We start from the raw sequence: 23,585 nt of genomic DNA, 5'->3' as shown, positions 1-23,585 counted from the left end.
ACTGAAACAGAGAAAGGCAAACTGCACTGAAAGCGATTGCAGTCATTTGTGTGTACATCGGGCTATTTATGTGTAGCTCACACATTAGCCCAGGCACCAGACCTCCTGCTGGAAGCATTACATGATAATCATTGTCATCATTCATCTCAAAATTTAACTAAGTATGTTAGAGTAATGACTAATAGTATTGTTTTTAATTGCTCAGCAGTGCTAGCTCTAGCCTAGTAGAGAAGGTTGTTTATCCTTAGTAAATAAAAGGAAACTGTGCTGCAAAAAGACTTAAAGTGGTTTACAGTGTTTCAAAATAGCATTTTACATGTCATGGTATTTTTAGTAATATGTGTACTTGTGCCTGTGTGCACGCATATGTGTGTGTGTGTGTGTGTGTGTGCGACTGCACGCAGTGCCACAGGAGGAGATGTTTTTGACTGGATTCTGGACCAAGGGAACTACACAGAGAGAGATGCTTCCAATGTCATCAGACAAGTCCTCGAGGCTGTGGCATACTTACACTCCCTTAACATAGTTCACAGGAACCTGAAGGTACATGCTGACTGCCTTTCTGTGTCTTATGGCGTGTGTGTGTGTGTGTGTGTGTGTGTGTGTAGTGAGTGCCACTACCATAAAAAGATAAAAATAGATTAGTGACTAACTAACTTTGTCGAGTGAGCGCCATCACACTCCAGAAAGCAATATTAAGTATTTAGTCAGCACAAAATCTTTGGAGACACATAAAAGCATACTTCTGCCATCCCGGTAATGACTAAACATTTGATAACATTTTTACCATGGGAGTAAACACTGTCTTTATGGCTTAAAACAATCTCTAGTGACAGACACACATGCAGAGAGATTCATATCTTTAGCGGACATCATCAAACCATTAGGAATGAGCTACAGCATCTCTTGGGCTTCAGACTCCCTCTACTGGTAAAAGATGAAATTTTATTTTACTTAAACCTAAGGGCAGAATTCAGATTATAAACCAATCAAACCAAATCAAAATTGAATAAAAGTGAAATTGAAATAAATGTAGGAATAGGAATTACTTCTTACAAGGAAACCAATATGCTTACTTTACTTGTGTTAGTGTGTTTGGGTTTGGCTTCGTCATGGTCCAGAAACAACATGATAATTTGTTGCACATATTTCAGTATTCCAGCTGCATTGCTAAATCTGCTGGTTCATTACATCTTGATTTTGCTTGTCTTGCTAACAGGTTGACTTATCAATGTTATTGTTCTGATTTAAGTATGCCTGATGTGAAAAAAACTGAATTGCCTATTAATTTGACCTAATCCCTCTATTGTGATCATAACACAAACATTCAAGTCAAAAGAGCAGCATTGCTGTGAACTTTTCTTTTATCTAAGGTTCTAGAGAAAGTTATTTCAACTTAGTTAATATCTTTGTGATGACTGCTCAGTGCTAGTGCTTTTAGCTACATTTGGCAGAGTCAACTACTTTATTTTCCTGGACCATCTTGAAACCTAGATTGGGATTAAGGGATCAGCTTTAGATTGTTTTCATTCTTACTTATTTAACAAAATCTTCTCTGTGGCCAAAGCTAATACTTGCTCCTGTGCAGACCATTTTAATTAGTGTCCCTCATGGCTTAATACTAGGACCACTTTTGTTTTCAATATGCATGCATATCCATATGCCCCATCACAGCTATTTAGATGACACACAGTTATATGTCTCTTTGCAATTAAAGGTCTACACACCTCTATAAGTGACATCAAATGATGATTACTCTTGCACTGACAAATTTGCACTGGAAGGCTGTCAATTTTGCATTGATTAAAGCCTACTAATGACTTTTAAAGCAGTAAATGGCCTTGAGCTATATGATATCAAGGACTTATTAACCCCTTATGTGTTATTATTACCTTACTGGAACTGTTTTTTGACATATCAGGATAACATTTAATGCTACAGTTCCTACAAAATAAAAGTTAAGTAGTTTAAAATCATCACCTTTTGGATTGTTAAGAATTTTCACCACTGTTTTGTCCAAAGGTCTTTTAGTTGTGAGATGTCTGAGGGCTCTCTTGCATGCACTGCATGTTTCACATCCCTCCCATCTGAATAGAATTTAAAGCCAGGCTTCACAGCTGGCATGAGATTTTTCTCCTGAAAAGCTTTCTTTGGTCTACACAAACACATTGTTCCTAAAGGCATCTATCTTCACTGGCAAACTGTAGTTTTGCTCCAGTATTCATTTTCGACAGGAGAGACTTTTTTTTCTGACATGCCTTGCTGATTACATACCTATTCAGTTTGACACCAACACCCACAAGAGTTACCTATAGTCATAGTTTCTTGCATGCATGAAGTTTTGTGGTTTCACCTCTTTGAACTGGAGTTTATGCAGCTGTTAAATTATTATTTTTTAATTATTTGGAGATCCATTTTCACGGAAATGTGAAAGTCAACAGTTTTCATGAGACTCACTCAATTTATTACCTTTTTGTGCAAAAAGTACAAAAATGTACATTTACCATCATTCATTGTAAGTTATTGTTCCTGTTAAGTCCAATAATACAGAGCATAAAGAGTGACAGTTCCTTGGATTTGTACAAGTACAAGAGTTGTTTTGACAAATTTGATGGACATTCACTTGGTCCTGATCTGAGCTCATCTGTTAAAATACCCACCATCAGATGTTTAAACCAGTAGCCCGTTTCCTTGACGTATAACTCCATGGTTGTCGTTTAGTAAGTGTGAAACTGTGTAGGAACGCTATTTCTTTTCTCATTCTCTTTAGCTGGAAAACCTGATGTACTACACAGAAAACAACCATAACAAAGTAGTTTTGCGAGATTTCTACCTGTCCAGATTTGAGAACGGACCAATCACGGAGCCATGTGGAACACCGGAATATCTGGGTAAGTAACTCTAGATATCACTTTACAGTGTGTGGCTTTGTTTTGGAACCAAATTTGCTTTTCAGTTTTTCCTGGATCTATTATCCTGGGGGTTTTTTTCCCATCTTCATTTTCTTCTGTTGTGTAAATATGACTGAGGACTACTGAGCATTCAGAGTTAAACCCCAACAACCACCCATTACACCGATAGAAAACATAAGCAGAATTGCAAACAATCAAACTCTTCTATTCTATTCCTCCTCTCTTTTCATCTCCTCTTATTTCATGTGCACTGTCTCTCTCTCCTCTCTGTGTCACTGAGATTTATGTAAGGGCAACTTGAAGTACAGGACTGGGCCTTGGCCTGATTCTCTCAACCGAAATGCCAGGACAATTATTCATAATGCTGAACTGAGTAATTACACTAATAAATAAGGGAAGCGAATAGTGGCCCTGGTGGGAAAATGATTCAAAAAAAAAAAAGAGAGAGAGAGAGAGAGAGAGAATTAAAATTGGAGATAGCCTTCGGAGGTAAGTTGCCCGTGCAGCTTAGAGGTATAAATATGGTGTGAAGGCTTGTAAATAAAATCCTAGGACATTTCTCTGCCTCTTACATACATTCTGTATCTGCTTCATTCATTGCTGTTTCTCAGCTCCTGAAGTGGTGGCTCGTCACCGATATGGCCGTCCTGTGGACTGCTGGGCTGTGGGTGTCATCATGTACATACTGTGAGTCTCACTGCTAATTACAAACACTGTAATGTAACACTCACTAGGCTTTAACAGAATTGCTTTGTTTGATATATAGTGAGCATTTCTAGAAGTTATGTACATGGGATAATTACACTTCTTCTGTCTCTTTCTGTGTGTGGTTTTTTTTTGTTGGTTTTTTGTTTTTGTTTTTTTGCAGCTTATCGGGTAACCCTCCCTTTTACGATGAAACAGAGGAAGAAAACACAGATCTGCATAATCGCATCATTTTCTGCCGGATTGTTGCTGGGGATTTTGAGTTTGATTCTCCTTACTGGGATGACATTTCACCTGCAGGTATAAAACTCCACCACATGGTGGCAGTGGATACTTTACTTTCTTTCTTAATATGACAGTTTATCAGTAAACTTAATTTAGAGCATCAGTAGGTAAAACATTTTGTGCCACTTTGTCATTTTTATCAAAATTGCCATCGTCATGAAATATTTTGTAGAGCAAAACTGAAAACAGCACAGAATGTTTCATGTTTTCGCTTTTTAAAGACTGCATATATGATTTCTTAAGATGCCTCACTTGCCTTTTCGTTGCTCTCTCTCTTTCAGCTAAGGAGCTTGTCTGTCGCCTAATGGAAGTGGACCAGATGCTGAGAATCACAGCGCAAGATGCACTTTACCATGAGTGGTAATCATCTGCACATACTGACAATAGCAACAAAAATCTTGGCACACAGCTATATTTACTTGTATGTTGTGTCTCAGGATTGCAGGGAACGGTGCATCAGAAAAGAACCTGAAGGATGGCGTGTGTGCCCAGTTTGAAAAGAACTTTGCAAAGGCCAAATGGCGGGTATGTATTCACTCCTGCTCTGTAAATGTGAGATTAAATGAAGTTGGAAATAATAGCAGCAGAGGCATATTGGAGGAGAAACCAGGTGAAGACCAGGGTGTTAATGTGCTTTTAGCTCGTAACACAACTCAGCAGAGGTATGTTTAAAGTCTGTGAATGACATGGTGGAACTGATAAGGCGATCCAGGGATGAGACTGGTGAAGACAAAGAAGGAAAATGGTGGCAATGCTAACCTAACAGCTTAAGTAACAGCAACAATCCTCTTCTCTCTTTCTCCATGTGGTTCCCAGGAATTAAAGGTATTGTTTTTCATTCTGAAGGACAGTGGAAGGGCAGAGCGTGGGGAGAAACTCACATTTAGTCCAAAATGACTCAATAACGCATCTCTCTGATAGCCAAATATGCTTTTAAATTAAAAAAGAGGTTTTTATCAGAACCTATCTCTATAAAAATCAGTTTGGAAAAAATGTTATATTAAATGTTAAACCCAAGTCAGCTTTGAGATGTATTGATCATGTCAGGGGCCGTTGAAACTCTTCCCAAGCTCTGTTCCTGCCCACTGTCACTCTGCCTGTCCCAGAAGAGATCCATCCACTCTGCCCCACTTTTTGTCATTGGATTACACCCAGATGTTCAAAGTGGCCTGCTCTACTCCTTTCCTTCTCCTCATCTGCACTGGTTTATGAATCCAGATCTATAAATGTGAGATAAGCAGCAGAGAAGCAAGGTTTTTTTTTCTTCACTACTTTTGTAGTATTTAAATTAGTGTAGATAAGGAGAGGGTTAAATGGAAAGGACATAAGGGTTCTTAGCCACTGTGAACTTATGAACTGCCGTGATTTATACTGTAAGGCCCTCTGGCATTCCTCTTACGTGAATCCTGGCCCATTGTCCCATACTGTTGTTACATTTAAATCATTTTTGAAGCAATACGAAAGCTTCTCAGTTAAGAGATATTGTTTTCAGTAGCATTTTTGTGTCCTAGTGGCTTTTCACTTCCAGAGAATTCAAGGGAATTCGTTTCCCTGGTTTATTAGCAGTTATTAAGCTCACACATTCCCCCCTGACTCCTTCAGTGTTTGTAGAGCAGAAGGAATCAGATCAGTGTAACATTTATAAGAAGGGGATTTATACACATTTGCTTGATTACTTTTTCCAGTCAGCAAGCACTCAAGGAGTTTCTTGGGGAGGGTGAGACTTGAGATTGATTTAAACCAGGGCACAATATGTCATAGCCTTCTGGAAGTAAACAACCGGCACTAATCTTCCTTCATGTCACACAAATCATATCTCAGCTCTTAGTACAAAGTTGCAAAAATCATGGTGTGTTGACAGGCTTTTTTCTCAAATGCTTGTTCTTGAAGCTTATTTTTTAAGCTTTTCCATAACTATGTTATCAAAGTATTTTTTTATTAGCAGGGGGGGGGGGGAAGAGGAAATATATTTTAACGAAAATGAAATGTGCTGCAAATCTAATTCTTTTCATCCTAACCATCCTTCTCTTGTTTTTCTTCTACTTCTGTCTGTTTCGCAGAAAGCAATCCGTGTCACCACCTTCATGCAACGCCTGAAGAATTCAGAAGCATTGATTGATAGCTCTGCTGAGGTTCAGGGTAGTGAGGAGGCAGGGGATGGTGAAGGGGGTGCTTCGCAGGGAACAAGTGATGAGGGAGAGAAAGGGATGAGTGATGGTGGGGTAACATCAAGTAGTGTGTCTTTAGAAGTTACTATTGAGAGTATGCCCTCTGGTATGGACCAGAGTAAAGAGACAGTTAAGGCTGGAGAAAAACAAGAGGAGGTAAAGATGCATATAGGCCCATCTGTAGGAACTTCGCCATCAGGTGTAGAGGACCTTTTCTGTCAACCAAATGCGGTCCCCAACTGTACCCAGGAACAGCCTGACAAGGTTGGTGCAAAGAAAAGCGCAGGTGACGGAACCAGGAAAATGGCTGCAAATTTGGGCCAAAATAAAGTTGTTCCAGAATTCAAACAGACGCCTGCGGTGAGCCCTGAGGCCTCAAAGCTATTAGACAGTACTTCGGGCATTAATCTTGACAAAAAACACATATCGTCCTCCCCTGATCCCAGCAGCAAACGTAAAATGGCTGCAACACTTCATGCCCCTTCACACGCAGCATCCGCTGTTGCATCAGCCTCACCGCTGAAGAGACCAGTCACACAAAGCGAGCAAAAGGATGAGACTGACGGAAGTTGGTGTCAGACACAAGTACCTGAAGCGGTGGCAGAGAAGTCTGTGGTGGCGCCAGTCACTCCAGCAGTGGGGCCAGGTACAGGGGTGGATGGAGGACTGGGAGTTAGGCTAAGGGGCGATGCCAGTCCAGTAGATAGGCAGGACAGGAATGCCAGAAGAACAGATAGACACAGCGCTGAGTTTAGTATACCAAGAGCAGGTGCTACACCGGGACAGGCTTGCTATGCAGTTGGAAGCTCTGCTAGTTTGGGCCGTCATGCCACACCATACAATCCAGAGGTTGGGGCTATGGGGATGGGGATGGCTGGGAGCTATGGGAGTCCATACAGTTCCCTGTATACGAGTGGAGGAGGTGTAGGGAGGTATGGAACTGGGCTACAGCACAGTGGGGGGAGCAGCACTTCAAGCGATTGGCAAATGGACAGTGTGATCGAGCAGATAGAAAAGCAAATGGCTGCTGTGCTGGAGAAGATCGAGGGAGACATGCCGTCGCTCCTAGAGCAAATCAGTGACTGTCCTGCTGAGCAACCTCGAGCTCGGAGCACACACGCCTCTCCCGCCACCTCTCGAGCACGCCCCTCACAGCGGTCCACTTCTGCAACCACCGGCACCCCACCACCGCTTCCTACCTCTCCCAGACCTGTGCTGCCATCTCTTCCTCACATTAGCATTCCTCCTCCTGCCTATCCCCCACCATCTCCACCCACAGAAGCCTCACCCCAGGCGCTGGGCGAGCAGGAAGACAGAGATGGACAGGCGGCTCCTGCTCATTCCAGCCAGTCACCAAGACCTGGGATAGGCAGGGGACTATGAGGCAGGTGTGCATGATGCAATACACAAAGGCAAAAATACCTGGAACACTGTATTCATAGTTAAACTTAAGGATTTAATGACTGTCTCACCCAGAAGGACTGCCTAGTTGTGCGCAAAAAGAGAAGTTATTACACTGTTGTTTGGTTTGGCTGCATATTCATACCAGATGATCCTACCCCCCTCTGACATTCCAAACACTTTCATCACTGGAGTCTAGAGGGATTAGAGTACAATATATCTCTGTATGACAGCTTCACAGATAAAGATCTTAAAAGTTTGTTATGCTAAATCCAGATTGTGTGCCTAAATGTTTACCACACAACCACCTCATATGGAAATCCAAGCACTCAACAAATTTGCAAATTATGAAGCTGCACAAATAAGAATGGCAAAATTCTCAACTAACAGTGAAAGAAAAGATCTAAATAAAGTATTATCCCCTAAAAACTGTAAATAAACAAAATCAAACTAGGTTCCTAAGTCATATTTTTCTTCCATGGTGTGAACTTCCTCATATCCAAAGTGACATTTACTTGTTTTTTTTTTTTTTGTTCAAAGCAGATTGTCCCATGATTTTTTTTTTCGGTTACTATGTATTTATGTGGCTAGTTATTCTGTTGTGATGGTTGGTGTCACAAAGTTGTACAGAAATATGTGAAACGGATCTGATAAAGCCATTCCCCTGGTTGCAGGAAATTAAAATTTGTTTTATTAAACGCTATATTTAAACTTAAACTGTCACTTAGACTTATGAGTTGTTCCACATCTGTCGGAGAGCTGGGGGAAATATACTGTATAAAGGCTTTGCAATAACACAGTAACACTTACATTTTCTCTCCTTTTCCCCCCAAACATTTCCAGATAGTTTGTTTTCATTTGCTCCAGTTTTGTCAGCACATTCATTTGGTACCGTTAACTGGACAGTCCTGCCTAGTTTATCCTCTTCATCATAAAACTGTTCTGACTTTTGTTCTGCTATTGGGTGTATGTAATACCAGATTCTGTGCTTTTCTCCTGAACAAGTCTAGATCTCCACTATTCTGTCCCTATGTAAAATGTGCACTGTTTGCAAGTCTTTCAATAAAAGTAAGCCAGTAAATACATGCATATATATTGAGTTGTTTAAAATCATTTGATCACTCTTCAAAAAAAAAAACCATTTTAGAATTACAGCCGAGTTTTGTTTTGTTTTTTACGTGCTTAATCAACATTTATCCAAAAGGCAGATTTCTGACAGGCGTTCTATTATGTTATCCTATATGCCTACAAGTCCCATAAGGCACTGCGTGAACTTCGGTTTAGTCCATGCTTGTACGGGTACGGGGGTGACAAAAGTAGTCTTGTTTCTAAATATACAACTAAACCACAAAGCAGTGTAATATTCAGTACGCTTTATCTTCTAGATGGGATGTGTGAGCGTTAACGATTAATTAAAAGACAGAGCAGACACAAACCAATCATATTCATTTTCAATTAACCCCAAGACCCAGAATGATGGTTGTGCCTGTAACGTGCACATGTTGCTGCTTTGCTTTGCTTTCAACTGAAATAGAGTGAGGGGAAACGGTTTGGGAACAGCCGGACAGGCAGCCGTCCAGCGGAAAAAACTCACACAGAGCCCGCCACCGTGACACACTTTTCACTTTGCAGTCAGTGGCGGTGTTGAATTGTCACCTTGGTTGTTGTTTTTCTTTGCTTAAGCAGAAGCCGATTTTTAATACTCCAGATCAGGCCGAGTAAATATCGGATGTGGTAAGTTCTGCACACTTGTGTAAGCTCTCGTCCTGGTTATGTTAGCCTCAGCTAGTTTGCTAATGTTAGCTAGTTAGCTAACATAGCGGCACAAGAAGGGGAAAAAGTCGCTGGGTGGCTAGATAGCTCGAAAGCTAGCCGCACACAAGCTAACAACTACGCAGTCTTTTGATGTGCGTTATCGGTAGTCGTTAATGTTAGTTGCAGACGGCTGAGCGAACCATTTAAGCTCCTTGCTCCGCTAACGGTAGCTAACAAGGCACTGACACGTAACTGTTAACGGCAAATTAGCATTTGCACGTTTTTATGTGCACGGGGTTGCTGTTTTAATTAATGTTAGGCGATAAATAACGTTAATGGTAGCTAGAAGGCTAGTTGCTTCAAACATTTGATGGATACTACGTTGAAAGACAGACACGAGCTAACTGGCATCACGAGCGTACATGCTGGCACTATTTTTTTTTCCTCGTATATCCGTTTGTATATGTAGGGTTCCCGTTTCGATAGCACGTTTATCGGCGTTATCACAGTAACCTAACACTGGCTAGTCTCTCTGTTTAGCTTGTCAAGTTAGGCAGCCTATTATTCGGACATCATTGATATTCGTATGCTTCAGTTCAAAGGGAACTGTGTAATACTAGGGTCTTAAGCATTTTCTGGTTGGAAGATGAGAATAGGGGATCACCTCGACATGTGTACCCGAGTATATGCGGCCCACTCTTTTTTTTTTCCTGGGCCTTTGTCATTTACTAGGCACCCCCTCCCCCAATACTCTTCTGCAAGGAATGCTCACCCCTAACCTCAGTGTGACTAAAAGGCCCAGACGCTCAGCATCACTAGCTAATAAGGATCGTACACTATCCGACTTGAGTAGTGATGATAATTGCTGAATTCATAAAATAGTCAAAACAATCGGTGTGTTAAGTGGAATGTAGCAAATTGTGCTCCAGTGAGAGTATATCTAATGGGGTTTAACTGTAAAATGTGTTCTTTCTGATGGTGCATTGTTGCAAGTTTGGTGTTCAGCTTTGTTTATGGAGTTCACATGAAGATGACTGGTCCTTGCTAATCTGCCTCTGAAACAAAGGTGTTGTTACTGATGAGTTACATTCAGCTCCGTTAAGGGAGAATCCTTTCATGCAATGGTCTCAGACATACCCGGAATTATTTTTCTCATTAAGTGTTGTTTTTTTTCACTAGATTATTGGAGATCCTACTGTTCATTGTACAGTAAGATACTTGGCATGCATCCTCTCGTAGCGAGGGCGGGATCAACGCGCTTTAGCTTGGGCTTGAAGAGCCAATGAGCCGAGGACCTGGATGAGCAGCGTGCTTGCAGCCACCCTTTCCTGTTGAATATTTCAGCCCCTGCGTCACAGCTCCTCCGCCCCTTTCTCCCCATCTGCCATTTTGGTTTTGTTCCTGTCTGCAGTCGCAAAGCCAGCAGCGCAATTACATAGGAGAGACTATCGGCACAACGACATAGTGACTCGACAATATAGTGCAGACCACCCCAATCCCGCATCGCGTTTCTTTTCTCTGTACAAATCGTCGAATATACAATCAGCGTTTTTACTGACAGCTACACACAGCAGGAGAGGAGCGGGTTCGCATTGGGAAGGGACCGAGAAGGATTATTGGTAAGGAAAGGGAAATCAATGGAGCACGAGTGTAGTGGCTTGGCTTGTATTCGCGGTGTTTATGTTAAGTGACAAAGTTAAATTGTGCGTTTTGTTAGATGCCTAGACATTTACCCATATCCATATAGGAGCTGTGGTAGACGACTGTCAAATCCGTTGCTCTCCAGTGCGAGGTCGGTTGGAGTGTAGCCACAGCTGCTAGCTTGTAAAATTGTGTTCCGCACTGAGGGTAATGCAGGCCTAGGCCGAGCTGCTAATGGATAAGCTGACAAGCTGGTGTTTTCTTCCCTCTAAGTTATTAATGTTTAGACTCTGTCCACTTGCCAAATCACTTAACCGATTAGTGGCTCGGAACCTACTTAGTTTTCTATTGGTGCTGTTATTTGACAGTTAATTTATATTTTTCCACACGTTGAGATCTTTAAATCGACTGCTACCCGCTAACGTTTTCTTGTAGGATTGGCAAACTACAGTAACACCCGGGCGGCTTTGCTGTATCATGCCGGACGCCTTCATTTTCGGTTTTGACAAGCGCGACCGTTCAGTTAACGGTGATATGAAAGCTATTTTAGGCTGGTTGCAGTCGTATGAAAAATTGCCCAGGCCTCCTCATAATTTAAAGTCGTAGAGAGGGTTATAAACTGATACGTGTGCCTTGGGAAATGCACGGAAGTTGGCGCCGCATTGGATGCGGAAATTGTGCCCGACCTTTTTTTTTTTTTTTCCTTTTCTTTTCTTTTTTTGTGCACCTAGAATGTATTTGAAAAATACTGCGGCCCTCCCGAGTGCAGAGGTTTATCGCGACTATTGCGTTAATCAGAAATCTAAATACATAAGTAAATGCATTGCTATTAAATGTTGCTGTTTAGAGCTTTCTTGTAACATCGCCATCTACAACTTAGTTGCAGCACAGTATGGTCCTTGTGTCCGCACCTGCCAGCCATTGTGTGGTATTGCTCAGTTTACCGCAGTGAACTTTTAATGATTCAGCTCTTTTCCTTGAAACGATGTTGGGTGTCGATAAATACCAGGAAAATAAACAATAGAAGTATCTAAACAAACCTTTGCTTTCTGTGTGTATGAAAGAACCGGTAATGCTATTCATGTCTCTTCCCAGCCTCAGTTCGTTTTCTAGCAGATTTGTGTTTGGCCTGAAGCCAGCCCAGCTGCTCTCTAGGCTAAAAATCCTCTCTTCAAAATGAGGGGGACTGGTTAGCCTTTAGTTTAGCAATGAATTATAAAATTACTGAAGTTTATATGAATTGGAATCAGTTGGCTTCTGAGAACATTCAGGAAATCCAAGCTTGTTGACAGTGTGCTGTCTTTCTCTTTTTTTTTTCTCTTAATGATGTAAAATGTCTTTCTTTTATTCTGTATTTATTGCAAACTACCAAAAATGTTATAGGGCAGTTGTTAACTGGTAGCATTCGTGTGCTTGAATGACAACTTAATTTATGATGGTGGTTAATGCACAGATGTCCAGCTCGCCGCTGTCCAAGAAGCGTCGCTTGTCAGGAACAGAGACGAAGACGGGATCCCACTGCTCCTCCTCTAACTCTGTCAGAACTGATCTGTCCCACACACCTGCCAACGTGAGTGCAAACACATTTACTCTATAGAGTGAGTAGCACTTGTAACATAAACTGATTGCACTTCATGTTGTTTTCCCAGGGCATGGCTAAGAATGGCAATGATGCTGAGATCGATGAAGGCCTGTACTCAAGACAGCTGTAAGCTTTTTTTTTTTCTTTTTTTCTTTTTTGGTGATGTTGGACTTTATCGTTATTGGGTTTGACATCTACCAATACATAATGTTGCCAATGGTTCTTTATGTCATTATTTAGTTACGTGCTGGGCCATGAAGCTATGAAGCGCATGCAGAACTCCAATGTCCTCATCTCTGGTATGAGAGGCCTTGGAGTTGAGATTGCCAAGAACGTGATCCTGGGAGGAGTTAGAAGTGTCACTATACATGACGAAGGAGTTGCAGAATGGAGAGACCTCTCTTCCCAGGTGTGTGAAAGCACAGATATTTTAATTTAAAATTTTTGCAGTAGTCTATTTTTCCCGATTAAGTTACACAAGGGAATTGCAGTTTGTGGACTCATCTGTTGTCTGAGCATGATTCCAAAGTGCACTGTGGCTTTATCTATTGAGTTATGTGTTGTTGTGTATTGCTAACATCCAGAAAGAGTACTAAAGCCACCCCCACCCTTGCTAACCATGAGCTGACCCAGATTTACCAGTGGGTGGCCTCTTCCCAGGTTCATAATCGTAGTACAGCCAGTCTATTAAAGGACATAATTTCAGCAGAGTAGATTGCTTTTATTTGTCTGTCAAAACTTTGAATCCTGTTATGTCTCATCAAACTGCAAACATGTATGAACAGATTCCTTGGGTGTTAACTTGAGGCATTTTTCTGGTGTTGTTTCTACAGAAGTGTCATTGTGGTTAGACACAGATTTTATTTGGTTTTTTTTTTTTTGTTTGTTTTTTTTAAGACTCCCTTGGGAACATAGTCATTTTTTTACGAATGATGTTGCTAATGACATTTTTTCATTTAAAAAGATATACTGGTATTGTGGATTATATTATAAGACACACCCCTAATTTATTTACAGGGCAGCTTAAGTGTATTGCATTTGCATTGTACATTTGTGTTTTCAATTATATGGAAATATGGAAAAAGAAATGGTTAACCTGTAGTTTTTTGTTTTCTTTTTTTAAGAAAGAAAGAAAGAAAGCACTTATTGTTGATGTGCTTTAGGAGTTCAAATAATGGCTTGAAGTTTTGAGACCAAATTTTACATTTAGTCTATATTTCATTTTACCTTAAATAAACTTGGGTTTCTTTGCTTGGTTTTCTCTGGGCTGACAGTCCAAACTGGTTTAGGGCAAATGAACCAGCCAAGACCACTTAACAATATAATGTTACTCCACTTTCAAACTGAGTTGGGTGGGATTTCTTCTCTTTTCAGCAAATCTAATCACTGCTTAGCTTTCATGAATATAACAGCATAACTACAAATAAAACTCATCTGCTCTTGATAACCATTTTAATGTTATGGACTTAAGCATGAGAATGCAGAGAGTATACTGTGATCAGTCAAGCCGTTTAAGTGGTAGTCTGTTGTTTTTATCCTCTTTGACACATTCTGAAGTCCTTTCAAAAGAAAAGGCGGACCCACAGAAGAATATGGCTAAACACACAAATGAAGTAAAGTTCACACTGAGTCAATGTTATTCACTAGAATATTCCTTAATGTCATGTTTGGCTATAGTATTGGCAGTTATTGCTTAATGACAGCATCAGTATTTCTGTATGGCTAGTTTTACCTTCGGGAGGAGGACCTGGGCAAGAACAGGGCAGAAGTGAGTCAGGCCCGCTTGGCTGAACTGAACAGCTATGTTCCTGTGACTGGTTACACTGGACCACTGACTGAAGACTACTTGACCAAGTTCCAGGTATAAATTTAGCATAAGAAAACTCCCTAGTCATTTTACCATTTCGGAAAGAGTTTTTAATTTTGTCTTATTTTGAAATCTAGGTGGTAGTGCTGACTAACTCAACTCTGGATGAGCTGCAGAATCTAGGAGAGTTCTGCCACAGCAAGGGAATCAAGCTGATTGTTGCGGACACTCGTGGTCTGTTTGGGTAAGATTAAGAACTCTGTTTAGTGTTCACATGAAATGCATCCGTCAGCATCTAATGTTTTTGTGCTCTATAATTTCTCTTTTGTAGTCAACTTTTCTGTGACTTTGGAGAAGAGATGATTGTGTATGACCCCAATGGAGAGCAGCCATTAAGTGCTATGATTTCCATGATCACAAAGGTTAGTCTTGGTTCTTTTATCCCCCCTGACAATGCTGATTTTTCTTTCTTTTTTTTTTTTTTTAACTACTACCTGCGTTTTAGGAGTAAATTAAAGCTTCATGGCAGCTGTACCTGAAAGGTTGCACATTTTGGTTTCTCCAGGACAATGCAGGGGTCGTGACATGTCTGGATGAAGCTCGTCATGGCTTTGAGAGTGGAGATTATGTTACGTTTACTGAGATTCAGGGTATGACTGAGCTCAATGGTTGCAAGCCGGTCGAAATTAAAGTTCTTGGTAAGAACACACTCTTTCTTTTTTCTTTCTTTCTTTTATTTTTTTGTCCCACAAATGAATACATTTTGGTCACTCTGTTATGAGTTTACAAGTTCATGCAATGTCCTGTATTTTACTAGGTCCATACACCTTCAGCATCTGTGACACAAGTGGCTTTACAGATTACATAAGAGGAGGAATAGTTTCCCAGGTTAAAATGCCCAAGAAGATCAGTTTTGTAAGTAGCTGCCATTTTGCACATGAAATTACTAGCATTATCTCATTTCTACAGATAGTGTAGTGTGAATTCTCATGATAATACCCATATTACCATCTGGCATTGCTGTCACCAGTGGAAAAGCCCAGCTTCACTACCTTGCGTTTCTTTCCCTGTTCAGAAATCTCTCTCCTCATCGATGGCCGAGCCTGAGTTCCTGATGACAGACTTTGCCAAGATGGAGTTTCCAGGACAGATGCACCTAGGCTTCCAGGCTATCCATGCCTTCCAGAAAAAACATGGCCATCTTCCAGCACCTTGGAGCCAGGTACATATCACTCATGATGGTGGGAATATTCTGTTATTTGAGAAATCGGTTGCTTCAATTTACCTTTCCCTTTTTCTTTTCTTTTCTTTTTTTTTTTTTCTTTTTTTAAATTTTTTTTTTTAAGTGGGATCTTCTTGGAAAGGGGGAACCACTTTCATTAAATGCATGTGCTAAAATAAAATAGTTCTGCATAAAAAGTGCAGCACAACACAGCAAAAATAAAGTCTGTTTATAGTTAATATTTTGTAATTTACCGTGAATTGTGTGCATTCCAGGCGGATGGTGAAGAGCTATTGGCATTGGCCAAAGAAGTGAACTCTGCTCAGACTGGGTCGGCCAAAGTGGAACAGCTGAATGAATCTCTTATCAAAAAGATGTCATATGTTGCTGCTGGTGACCTGGCCCCTGTCAATGCCTTCATTGGAGGGCTGGCTGCACAGGAAGTGATGAAGGTCAGTGGAAAGCTGTATGCAAATTGAAGATGAAAGCTTTGTCCCTACAATATTAACTGTAGTTGTTCTTTATATTAAAGAAAAATATATTTTAATCAACAGGCACTGATAAGCCAGTTCTTATCAATGCTTGTGAAGAGTCAGTCAGTTTACATTGGGTATGATTAGACATGTTTTGAAATGGAGAAGGTTTTCCTGTATTTCATGTGCTGTTTGATGTTTTAGGCATGCACAGGAAAATTTATGCCTATAATGCAATGGCTGTACTTTGATGCCCTGGAGTGCTTGGCTGAAGAGGAGGGATTCATGCTCACAGAGGAAGAGTGTGCCCCTGTAGGTGTTCAAAGCATATTCAAAATGCAAGTACTGAATGTAGTTGATGGCAATAAATGATGGTGCTAAATTTGTTATGTCTTTTTCTCCAAGAAAAACTGTCGATATGATGGACAGATTGCAGTGTTTGGCACCAAAATGCAGGATTTGCTTGCCAAACAGCGTTACTTCTTGGTGAGTGTGTCGGTGTAAAAGATCTGTTACCTTCTTCAATTTCCTGTTACTAGGAAGTTTTAAAAAATAAGTTTGCCAGAAAAATGTTGTGCAAAAGACAAAAACTTAGTATTTCATAGTGGGATAAAGGTATTTCTATGAGCTAAAATCTGATAAAGAATATTTCTTGGTGCTATTCTTCAGGCGCTATCCTCAGAATACTAGGGGAAATAGATCTTATGAGATCTTTAGTGGTAGTGTTTATCTTTTTGCTCTTGTGCCTAAAATTGTCCAACAGAAAGTTCATTCTTGTTTGAATGCTCAGTTGAGGGTTTTTTTGTTTTTTGTTTTTTTTTTTTTTTAAATTTGATTTAATTGCACAGTGACAAAGAACACTGTCAATTCTTGGGATATGCATGGGCAGTTATTTACTATTTGAGATCGTGTGAGAGTGAGATGGTGGCAGCTGCATCTAAGCCAAAATATATCAGCTGTTAGTTCTTTGTCTCATAATTGGCACAATAGTGTATTGACACTGCTATGTTAATTGGGTGCCACCCACCATGTCCCAGTGCATGTCAAAGCTTTTGGGGTTAACCTTTCTGGTGGGAATCCGGCAAAAAGAATGTCAGCTTTTCCCACTAACCATAAGCATTTCTCTGACATTGAGTGACATGTGTAAATGGAAGGTTCAAATGTATGACAAACCATTATAGCTTTATTCACAAATTTCTAATCCTTCCAGGTTGGGGCTGGTGCCATTGGTTGTGAGCTGCTGAAAAATTTTGCCATGATTGGACTGGCTACTGGGGAGGGAGAGGTCATTGTGACTGACATGGACACCATAGAAAAATCTAACCTCAACAGGCAGTTCCTCTTCAGACCTTGGGATGTTACGGTCTGTATCATCTTAACTCAACTTGTTTGATGAACTCTATTGATCGATGTTTCCGCACAGCACTCTTTATTGCTTTCCTGTAACACCGAAGTGCACTTATAGATTATGTTTTGTATTTTGATAGAGGCAATTTAAAATTCATAGTGTGTGTGTGTGTTCGTTCGTATTCTTAAAGTTTAAAAAGTCAAAGCAAATTTACCAGCTCCTAACGAACTAAGACTTGAGAGCAGCTTTGTACCTGTAGTATCACTAGACTACTAAATCAGTTAATCTGAGGTTATCTGATGCCCAAAAGAAACTGATAGGAGGAACCCTCACCTGACGTAAGCTGTTGGACACCAATATTTTTAAAGGAGTGCACATTTTGTTGTGTACCTGGAAAAGAAAGCATTAATGTGGACAGCGTTGACCTCTGTACAGAATGTCTCCTCTGATTTTTGTGTTCTTTTGGTCACCTATGATAATGTTATTAGTGAGTTGACTGTTTAGTGTGTGTGTTAACAGAAAATGAAGAGTGACACGGCTGCTGCTGCAGTGAAACTGATGAATCCGGCAATCAAGATCACAGGTCACCAGAACAGAGTGGGCCCTGACACAGAAAGGATCTACGATGACGACTTCTTTGAAAGCCTTGATGGAGTTGCCAATGCACTGGACAACGTTGATGCACGTAAGAGATGATGAGTTAAGACATTAAGAATAACTGCTTAATAACTAGGAAAAAAAAACAGATTCAGTAAAAAAAAATGTGCGTTTTCCTCTAATGTTCAGGAATGTATATGGATCGGAGGTGTGTATACTATCGTAAACCCTTACTGGAATCAGGCACTCTGGGTACCAAAGGCAATGTCCAGGTTGTGATCCCTTTCCTCACCGAGTCCTACAGCTCCAGTCAAGATCCACCCGAGAAGTCCATCCCCATCTGCACCCTCAAAAACTTCCCAAATGCCATTGAACACACGTTGCAGGTTAGTATATACACACTCTAAGAGTCTCAGAGTATGAGATTTGCCAGGCAGGATCAAATCTGACGCTTGGAGTCAGCGTAGCCCACAAAATAGTATTGAGAACAGCCATACAGAAACCTTTGTGTTAATTTTTACTTTAAAAGGCTCCACCTGGTGTACCAACTACACAATGCACAAATGTAATAGATGAGTTAATCACTTCAGCACAATATGCTTCAGAGAATTTTATTGCATTACCTGTTTCTTCATATACTTTATATCTTCATATAGGTTTTTGTTTTAATAGCACTGTGTGTGTGGTTAGTGTGTCACAGTGTGAATGGAAATATTGTAGGTTTACCAAATATTTTGTACTTCTATTATTGAACTGCTGTCCTTGTGGTTCTTTCTGTGCAGTGGGCCCGCGATGAGTTTGAGGGACTATTCAAACAACCCCCAGAAAATGCCATGCAGTACCTCACGTATGTAGCTTTTTCTTGTCATTCTAATGCAATCACCTGTCAGCATTATACTTACCTATTTATATGCTAGGCTCCTTTCATCATAGAAATTCTTCATTGATAAAATTACTTTTCATTAGTAGACAAATTTCCTCATAATTTAGTCTCGTAAGTGTTTGTGGATTGTTGGTAATTCAGTACTTATAAACTTATATAACTTGCCTTTCAACTAAGAATCAATCTTGTAAATGTCATATCCCCCTCTTGGTTCTCGTGGCGCCATTGAGCTGTCTTCTTGTAAAATCTAACCCAAACCTCATGCTCGAAATAATTTATAAAATCAGCCTGCAGAGTAAATGGTTTAAAAAAAGATGACAGCTCTTCACATTGTCGAAACTAGACAATGAGGTTTATAATTTCCGTTCTTGCAGAGATCCTAAGTTCATGGAGCGTACTCTGAAGCTTCCAGGAGCTCAGCCTGCGGAGGTGCTGGAGGCTGTTTATAAGAGTCTTGTCACAGATTGCCCCCAAAACTGGGCTGACTGCGTAGCTTGGGCTCGCAACCACTGGCAGTGTCAATACAGCAACAACATCCGCCAGTTACTGCACAACTTCCCACCAGATCAGGTACAAAGTGAAGGTGCTACAAGATGAATATCAGTTTTCTAACCATTATTGTCTGATCTTGGTTTTACCCGTCTTATCAACTGTTTGCAACTATAGTTGCATTGGTGGTATTCATTTCAGCAACAAGAAAAGTGTTGTCATTTTTCATACAGTATTAGAATATTTTAACTTATTCAACAGATTATATGAAAATGTAACTTCTGCAATGGCCACACGTTATGTCTTGTCTGCAAACCTTCTGTTTTTGAGCTCTGTGCCAAACAGGTAGGCTCAGTGACACCAAATTTAGTGAGAGATGCTGCTGTGTGTTTAAGTACAGCATGTGTTAGCACAGAGTAGCATAGCAGCTGATAATCTGATTTTAGCTTATAGCATGAAAGTTGTCACAAACATGGTAAACCATACTCGGACCGTGATATTGGTTTTGAAAATTTCTAAAATTGTTTGATGGTAGATAAATGATTTTAGTAAGTCACAAAAACATTGTCATGATTAAGAGACTTTTTATATAAAAGTAAACTACTTTACACTCTTGTGTAAAGACAGTTTCGGGCTTCCTGTGTACTTATTCATGCCAGTTTGTACATCTCATTTCCCCTGAAAAGCCATTTATAGATGGTGGGCATACATTAGAAACAGCAGAAATTACATTTTTAAACTTCAGCTGAGTCAAACGGCAGTTTGAGGTGCTGCATATCTATTGCACAAAAGGCTGCCTAGTGGCTCAGTCAGCAGTACTGACGCTGAACCACAAAACCCTAGTTTGCATCTGTAGTTTCTCACCCCCTTTCCTGTCATTTATCTACGGTTTCCTGTTTAATAAATATGCAATTGACACAAAAATTACAAAATGGACATGAAAGGTTTCCATTATAGCACTTCTAAGTAATACATTTATCATCTGTCTTTTAGCTCACTAGTTCCGGTGCTCCCTTCTGGTCTGGCCCAAAGCGATGTCCTCACCCATTAGAATTCAGCACTAGCAATGTAAGTATGCTGCTGTCATTTATAAGCTTAATATTACCTGAGTCTAGTCCAGCCAGGCTCAAACTAATGAATGTTCTTGTTTTCAGGAGCTGCATATGGACTATGTTGTGGCAGCAGCCAACCTGTTTGCTCAAACATACGGCCTGCAAGGCAGCACCGATCGTGCAGGTGTGATCAAGATCTTGCAGGATGTCAAGGTGCCCCCTTTTACCCCACGTTCAGGAGTTAAAATCCACGTCTCTGATCAGGAACTGCAAAATAACAATTCCTCTATTGGTATGTTCACATGTGATTGTGCTGTGGTTGTGTAATAAAGCATATTTTGGGGGGGATGTTACATCAGCTAAGAGTTGTTTGTGAATCATGTACTGAGTCATGTGTCATTGTGGATCCTTTGACAGTAATGTAACCATTGATCTTGTGATTATGCAGATGATACCAAACTGGAAGAGCTGAGAGCCATGTTGCCTTCACCAGAGTCCTTCCAGTTCAAACTCACCTCCATTGACTTTGAAAAGGTAAGGCATCTCCTTTTGTCAGCTTTAATGAAGATAAATAACATTTATAATATACAGCATCTGGCTTTGCAGTAAGGCCAATCGGAAACCTAGTATCTTAATAATAATGAGAGTAAGAAAGTATTGTTTCCATAGCTTTCAAGACTAACTCTGCTTAGATGCCTTTAAGTAGTGTACTGCCAAAACATTGTAACTCTCACGCTAGAATTTCAACCTAACCTTCGGTTGCGCCTATTAATATAACTTTAATCAACACTACTGGTACTTTTGGTTTGTAATGGCTGTGGCCTATATGTTAACAGGATGATGACACCAACTTTCACATGGACTTCATTGTGGCAGCCTCCAACCTGAGAGCAGAGAACTATGACATTCCTCCCACAGACAGGCACAAGGTAAGAAAACAGACCTAGCTGCAGACTCCTAATTGCTCTCACGCTGGTATTAATTGGAAAATGTGCCTGCTAATAGTATTCATTTTGTGATAGTAATGAAAAAAACATTTGAGAGTGCATTCTGTGAAAACAAACAACTTACACTCAACCTCAGAAATTTACATTTTGTTTTTTCTCTCTATGTACACTATAAATAAAGTTTGGGGGGTGTTTTTGTTGTTGTTGTGGTGTTTTTTTTTTGTTTTTTTTTTTTTTGTTTTTGTTTGTTTGTTTTTTTTGTTCTTTTTTTTTTTTTCCTTCATCACTGTCCTTTTAATCACCAAACAGAGCAAACTGATAGCTGGTAAGATCATCCCTGCTATCGCCACTACCACAGCAGCAGTTGTCGGCCTAGTGTGCTTGGAGCTCTTCAAGATTATCAAAGGACACAAGAAGCTGGAGTCCTACAAAAATGGCTTCATGAACTTGGCCCTGCCTTTCTTCGCCTTCTCTGAACCCATTGCTGCTCCAAAACACAAGGTAAGCAAATACGTTACCATTTGCTAAGATTTTAAAAAGATGTGCACGATGTCTGCGTTGTAGAGAAATATTTAACTCCAGTATAATAAACTCCTATGATGATTAAGCCATGCTAATACTGATGCACCAGTCAGATGCATTTTGCACTGCCTGGGTGTAAGTGAGTTCAACTTGTCTTCTCACACTGATGGCATCAGTGTGTGCTGAGGAGAAATTTTAATGTATTAACTGGTTATCTTATTGAGCTTATAATTAATATTTCTTAAAAAAAAATATGTATATAGTTAAAATACATTTTTGCTGTTTTCGCAGTACTATGAAATTGACTGGACGCTGTGGGATCGCTTTGAGGTCACAGGACTGCAGCCCAATGGGGAAGAAATGACACTCCGACAGTTTCTGGATTACTTTAAAGTATGTTGAGCTCATGGTTTTGGTTTGGTTTTTTGTTGTTGTTTTTTTTGTTTTTCTCCACACTGACATGTTTTGTTCTTGGCATACAATTAACCAATATCTGTTTCTGTTCTTTATTAGAATGAGCATAAGTTGGAGATCACCATGCTTTCTCAGGGAGTGTCCATGTTGTATTCGTTTTTCATGCCTGCTGCCAAACTTAAAGAGAGACTGGACCTACCGTGAGTGCACCTGCATACACCTACTTCCTCATTTGCATGCTGGAATTTTAAAGTTTTTATTCACTGGTTTTCTTTTTGTGTCCTGCAGTATGACGGAGATTGTGACAAAGGTGTCCAAAAAGAAGCTGGGCAAACACGTGAAAGCCCTGGTGTTTGAGCTATGCTGTAACGACCTTTCAGACGAAGACGTGGAAGTGCCCTATGTCAGATACACCATCCGCTGAGCTCCGCACTGAGCCCACCCGCAGGAGGGTGGGAGTTACAGGGGGGAGATGGGGATGGGGGTGTTCTAAGTGAGGAGCTAAAATGGGGATTGGGGGTGCGTGGGTTGATCCAGGTCAGCTGTATTGGATCAATCAGTATTTTTTTAGGCCTGTGGTTTGTGTAAACCTGTGCCTGAGTGTACATAGCCCCAGTAAGCTGAATTAAGAATAACTGTATATGTTAAGAATCCAGTTGGTTCTTGGCTGTGGGAACAGGGGTGTCACTGGAGGAAGGGAGCATGTACACTGGACATCCTGATGTTTCTCAAAAGCACCAACCTCTTGAGTGAATTGATAAGCCTTAGTGGTCTCTTGGTACTCCATATCCCAACCAGTGTCCCTAAAAAAACCATCACTCTTATTGGCCTTCAGCAGTAATGGAGGGTTTTTGTTTTGTTTTTTTAATCTAATCCACCTTCTTCCCTCCACTATACTTGCTCTCTCCCTCTTCCAACCTCTGTCTCATAGACACAGTCCCACATTAGTTTCTTTTGTTTTGTTTTTTCTTAACATATGCACCTAATTAATATGTAAAAGGTCAGCCCAGGAGACACCAATAAGCCCAAGCCTTTCCTGACTGGATATCTGACTATCTCACACCACCTGAATACCCCTGCCAGTGTGAGGTACCCCTACACCCTCATTAAACCCACTCTGTGGCTTTTGGAGGGGTTCATGCACATGACATTGGTTTTCTCTTTCTCTTTATATTTTATGTGTTTTGTTATTTTCTATTTTATTTTTTGGGGTGGTTGGACAGAGTTTTGGCGCACACACGTGGTAGATCCTAAACTGTCTTTCTACTTTGTTAACTCCAAATGACTTAACTGTAAGAACAGGGCAATGAGATGTATCTTGAAACGGGAGCACTTAGTGTGATAGTGAATAAAGATGTAAAAACATACTGAAGAAGATTGTG

At 40.4% G+C, this 23,585-nt stretch overlaps 2 protein-coding genes and 1 non-coding gene across 4 annotated transcripts in view; all 3 read left to right on the top strand.

Annotated features, from left to right (window-relative positions):
* The window catches only part of camkvl (CaM kinase-like vesicle-associated, like), a 38,959-nt gene extending 30,406 nt beyond the window's left edge, over window positions 1-8,553 (top strand). The window contains exons 5-11 of the mRNA XM_063464345.1: window positions 405-543; window positions 2,771-2,891; window positions 3,524-3,599; window positions 3,781-3,917; window positions 4,184-4,262; window positions 4,340-4,427; window positions 5,963-8,553. Coding sequence (XP_063320415.1) covers window positions 405-543; window positions 2,771-2,891; window positions 3,524-3,599; window positions 3,781-3,917; window positions 4,184-4,262; window positions 4,340-4,427; window positions 5,963-7,453 — 2,131 coding nt within the window. The 3' untranslated portion in view covers window positions 7,454-8,553. The remainder of the gene's footprint in view (window positions 1-404; window positions 544-2,770; window positions 2,892-3,523; window positions 3,600-3,780; window positions 3,918-4,183; window positions 4,263-4,339; window positions 4,428-5,962) is intronic.
* A 447-nt stretch (window positions 8,554-9,000) lies between these two features.
* uba1 (ubiquitin-like modifier activating enzyme 1) lies at window positions 9,001-23,570 on the top strand. 2 transcript variants are annotated; one of them, XM_063465433.1, is made up of 26 exons: window positions 9,001-9,205; window positions 12,321-12,437; window positions 12,517-12,575; window positions 12,690-12,858; window positions 14,176-14,310; window positions 14,394-14,500; window positions 14,588-14,678; window positions 14,822-14,954; window positions 15,074-15,171; window positions 15,332-15,478; window positions 15,754-15,930; window positions 16,156-16,263; window positions 16,357-16,437; window positions 17,162-17,314; window positions 17,819-17,984; window positions 18,086-18,282; window positions 18,679-18,743; window positions 19,154-19,349; window positions 20,262-20,336; window positions 20,423-20,612; window positions 20,769-20,854; window positions 21,157-21,249; window positions 21,577-21,768; window positions 22,081-22,182; window positions 22,303-22,403; window positions 22,492-23,570. In XM_063465433.1, exons 2-26 carry the CDS (start codon window positions 12,321-12,323, stop codon window positions 22,625-22,627), a joined length of 3,174 nt encoding a protein of 1,057 aa, XP_063321503.1. In that variant the 5' UTR covers window positions 9,001-9,205; the 3' UTR covers window positions 22,628-23,570. The 2 variants fall into 2 exon arrangements, with proteins under 2 accessions (XP_063321503.1, XP_063321502.1); XM_063465432.1 differs by lacking the exon at window positions 9,001-9,205 and adding an exon at window positions 10,603-10,845.
* On the top strand, window positions 21,859-21,980 carry LOC134619628 (small nucleolar RNA U6-53/MBII-28). Its single transcript, XR_010092032.1, has one exon. It is a non-coding gene; the product is annotated as a small nucleolar RNA U6-53/MBII-28 (small nucleolar RNA).
* Window positions 23,571-23,585: the final 15 nt, after the last annotated feature.

Source organism: Pelmatolapia mariae, linkage group LG20 (genome assembly GCF_036321145.2).
Source record: "Pelmatolapia mariae isolate MD_Pm_ZW linkage group LG20, Pm_UMD_F_2, whole genome shotgun sequence".
In the NCBI taxonomy this organism is placed as follows: Eukaryota; Metazoa; Chordata; class Actinopteri; order Cichliformes; family Cichlidae; genus Pelmatolapia; species Pelmatolapia mariae.
This window is presented reverse-complemented; position numbering and strand designations above follow the sequence as displayed.

Coding starts and splice junctions, on each gene's coding strand:
- uba1 (XM_063465433.1), top strand. CDS start 12,321: ATGTCCAGCTCGCCGCTGTCCAAGAAGCGTCGCTTGTCAGGAACAGAG. Junction 14,679..14,821: donor TGATTTCCATGATCACAAAG/GTTAGTCTTGGT, acceptor TGGTTTCTCCAG/GACAATGCAGGGGTCGTGAC. Junction 21,769..22,080: donor TTGCTGCTCCAAAACACAAG/GTAAGCAAATAC, acceptor CTGTTTTCGCAG/TACTATGAAATTGACTGGAC.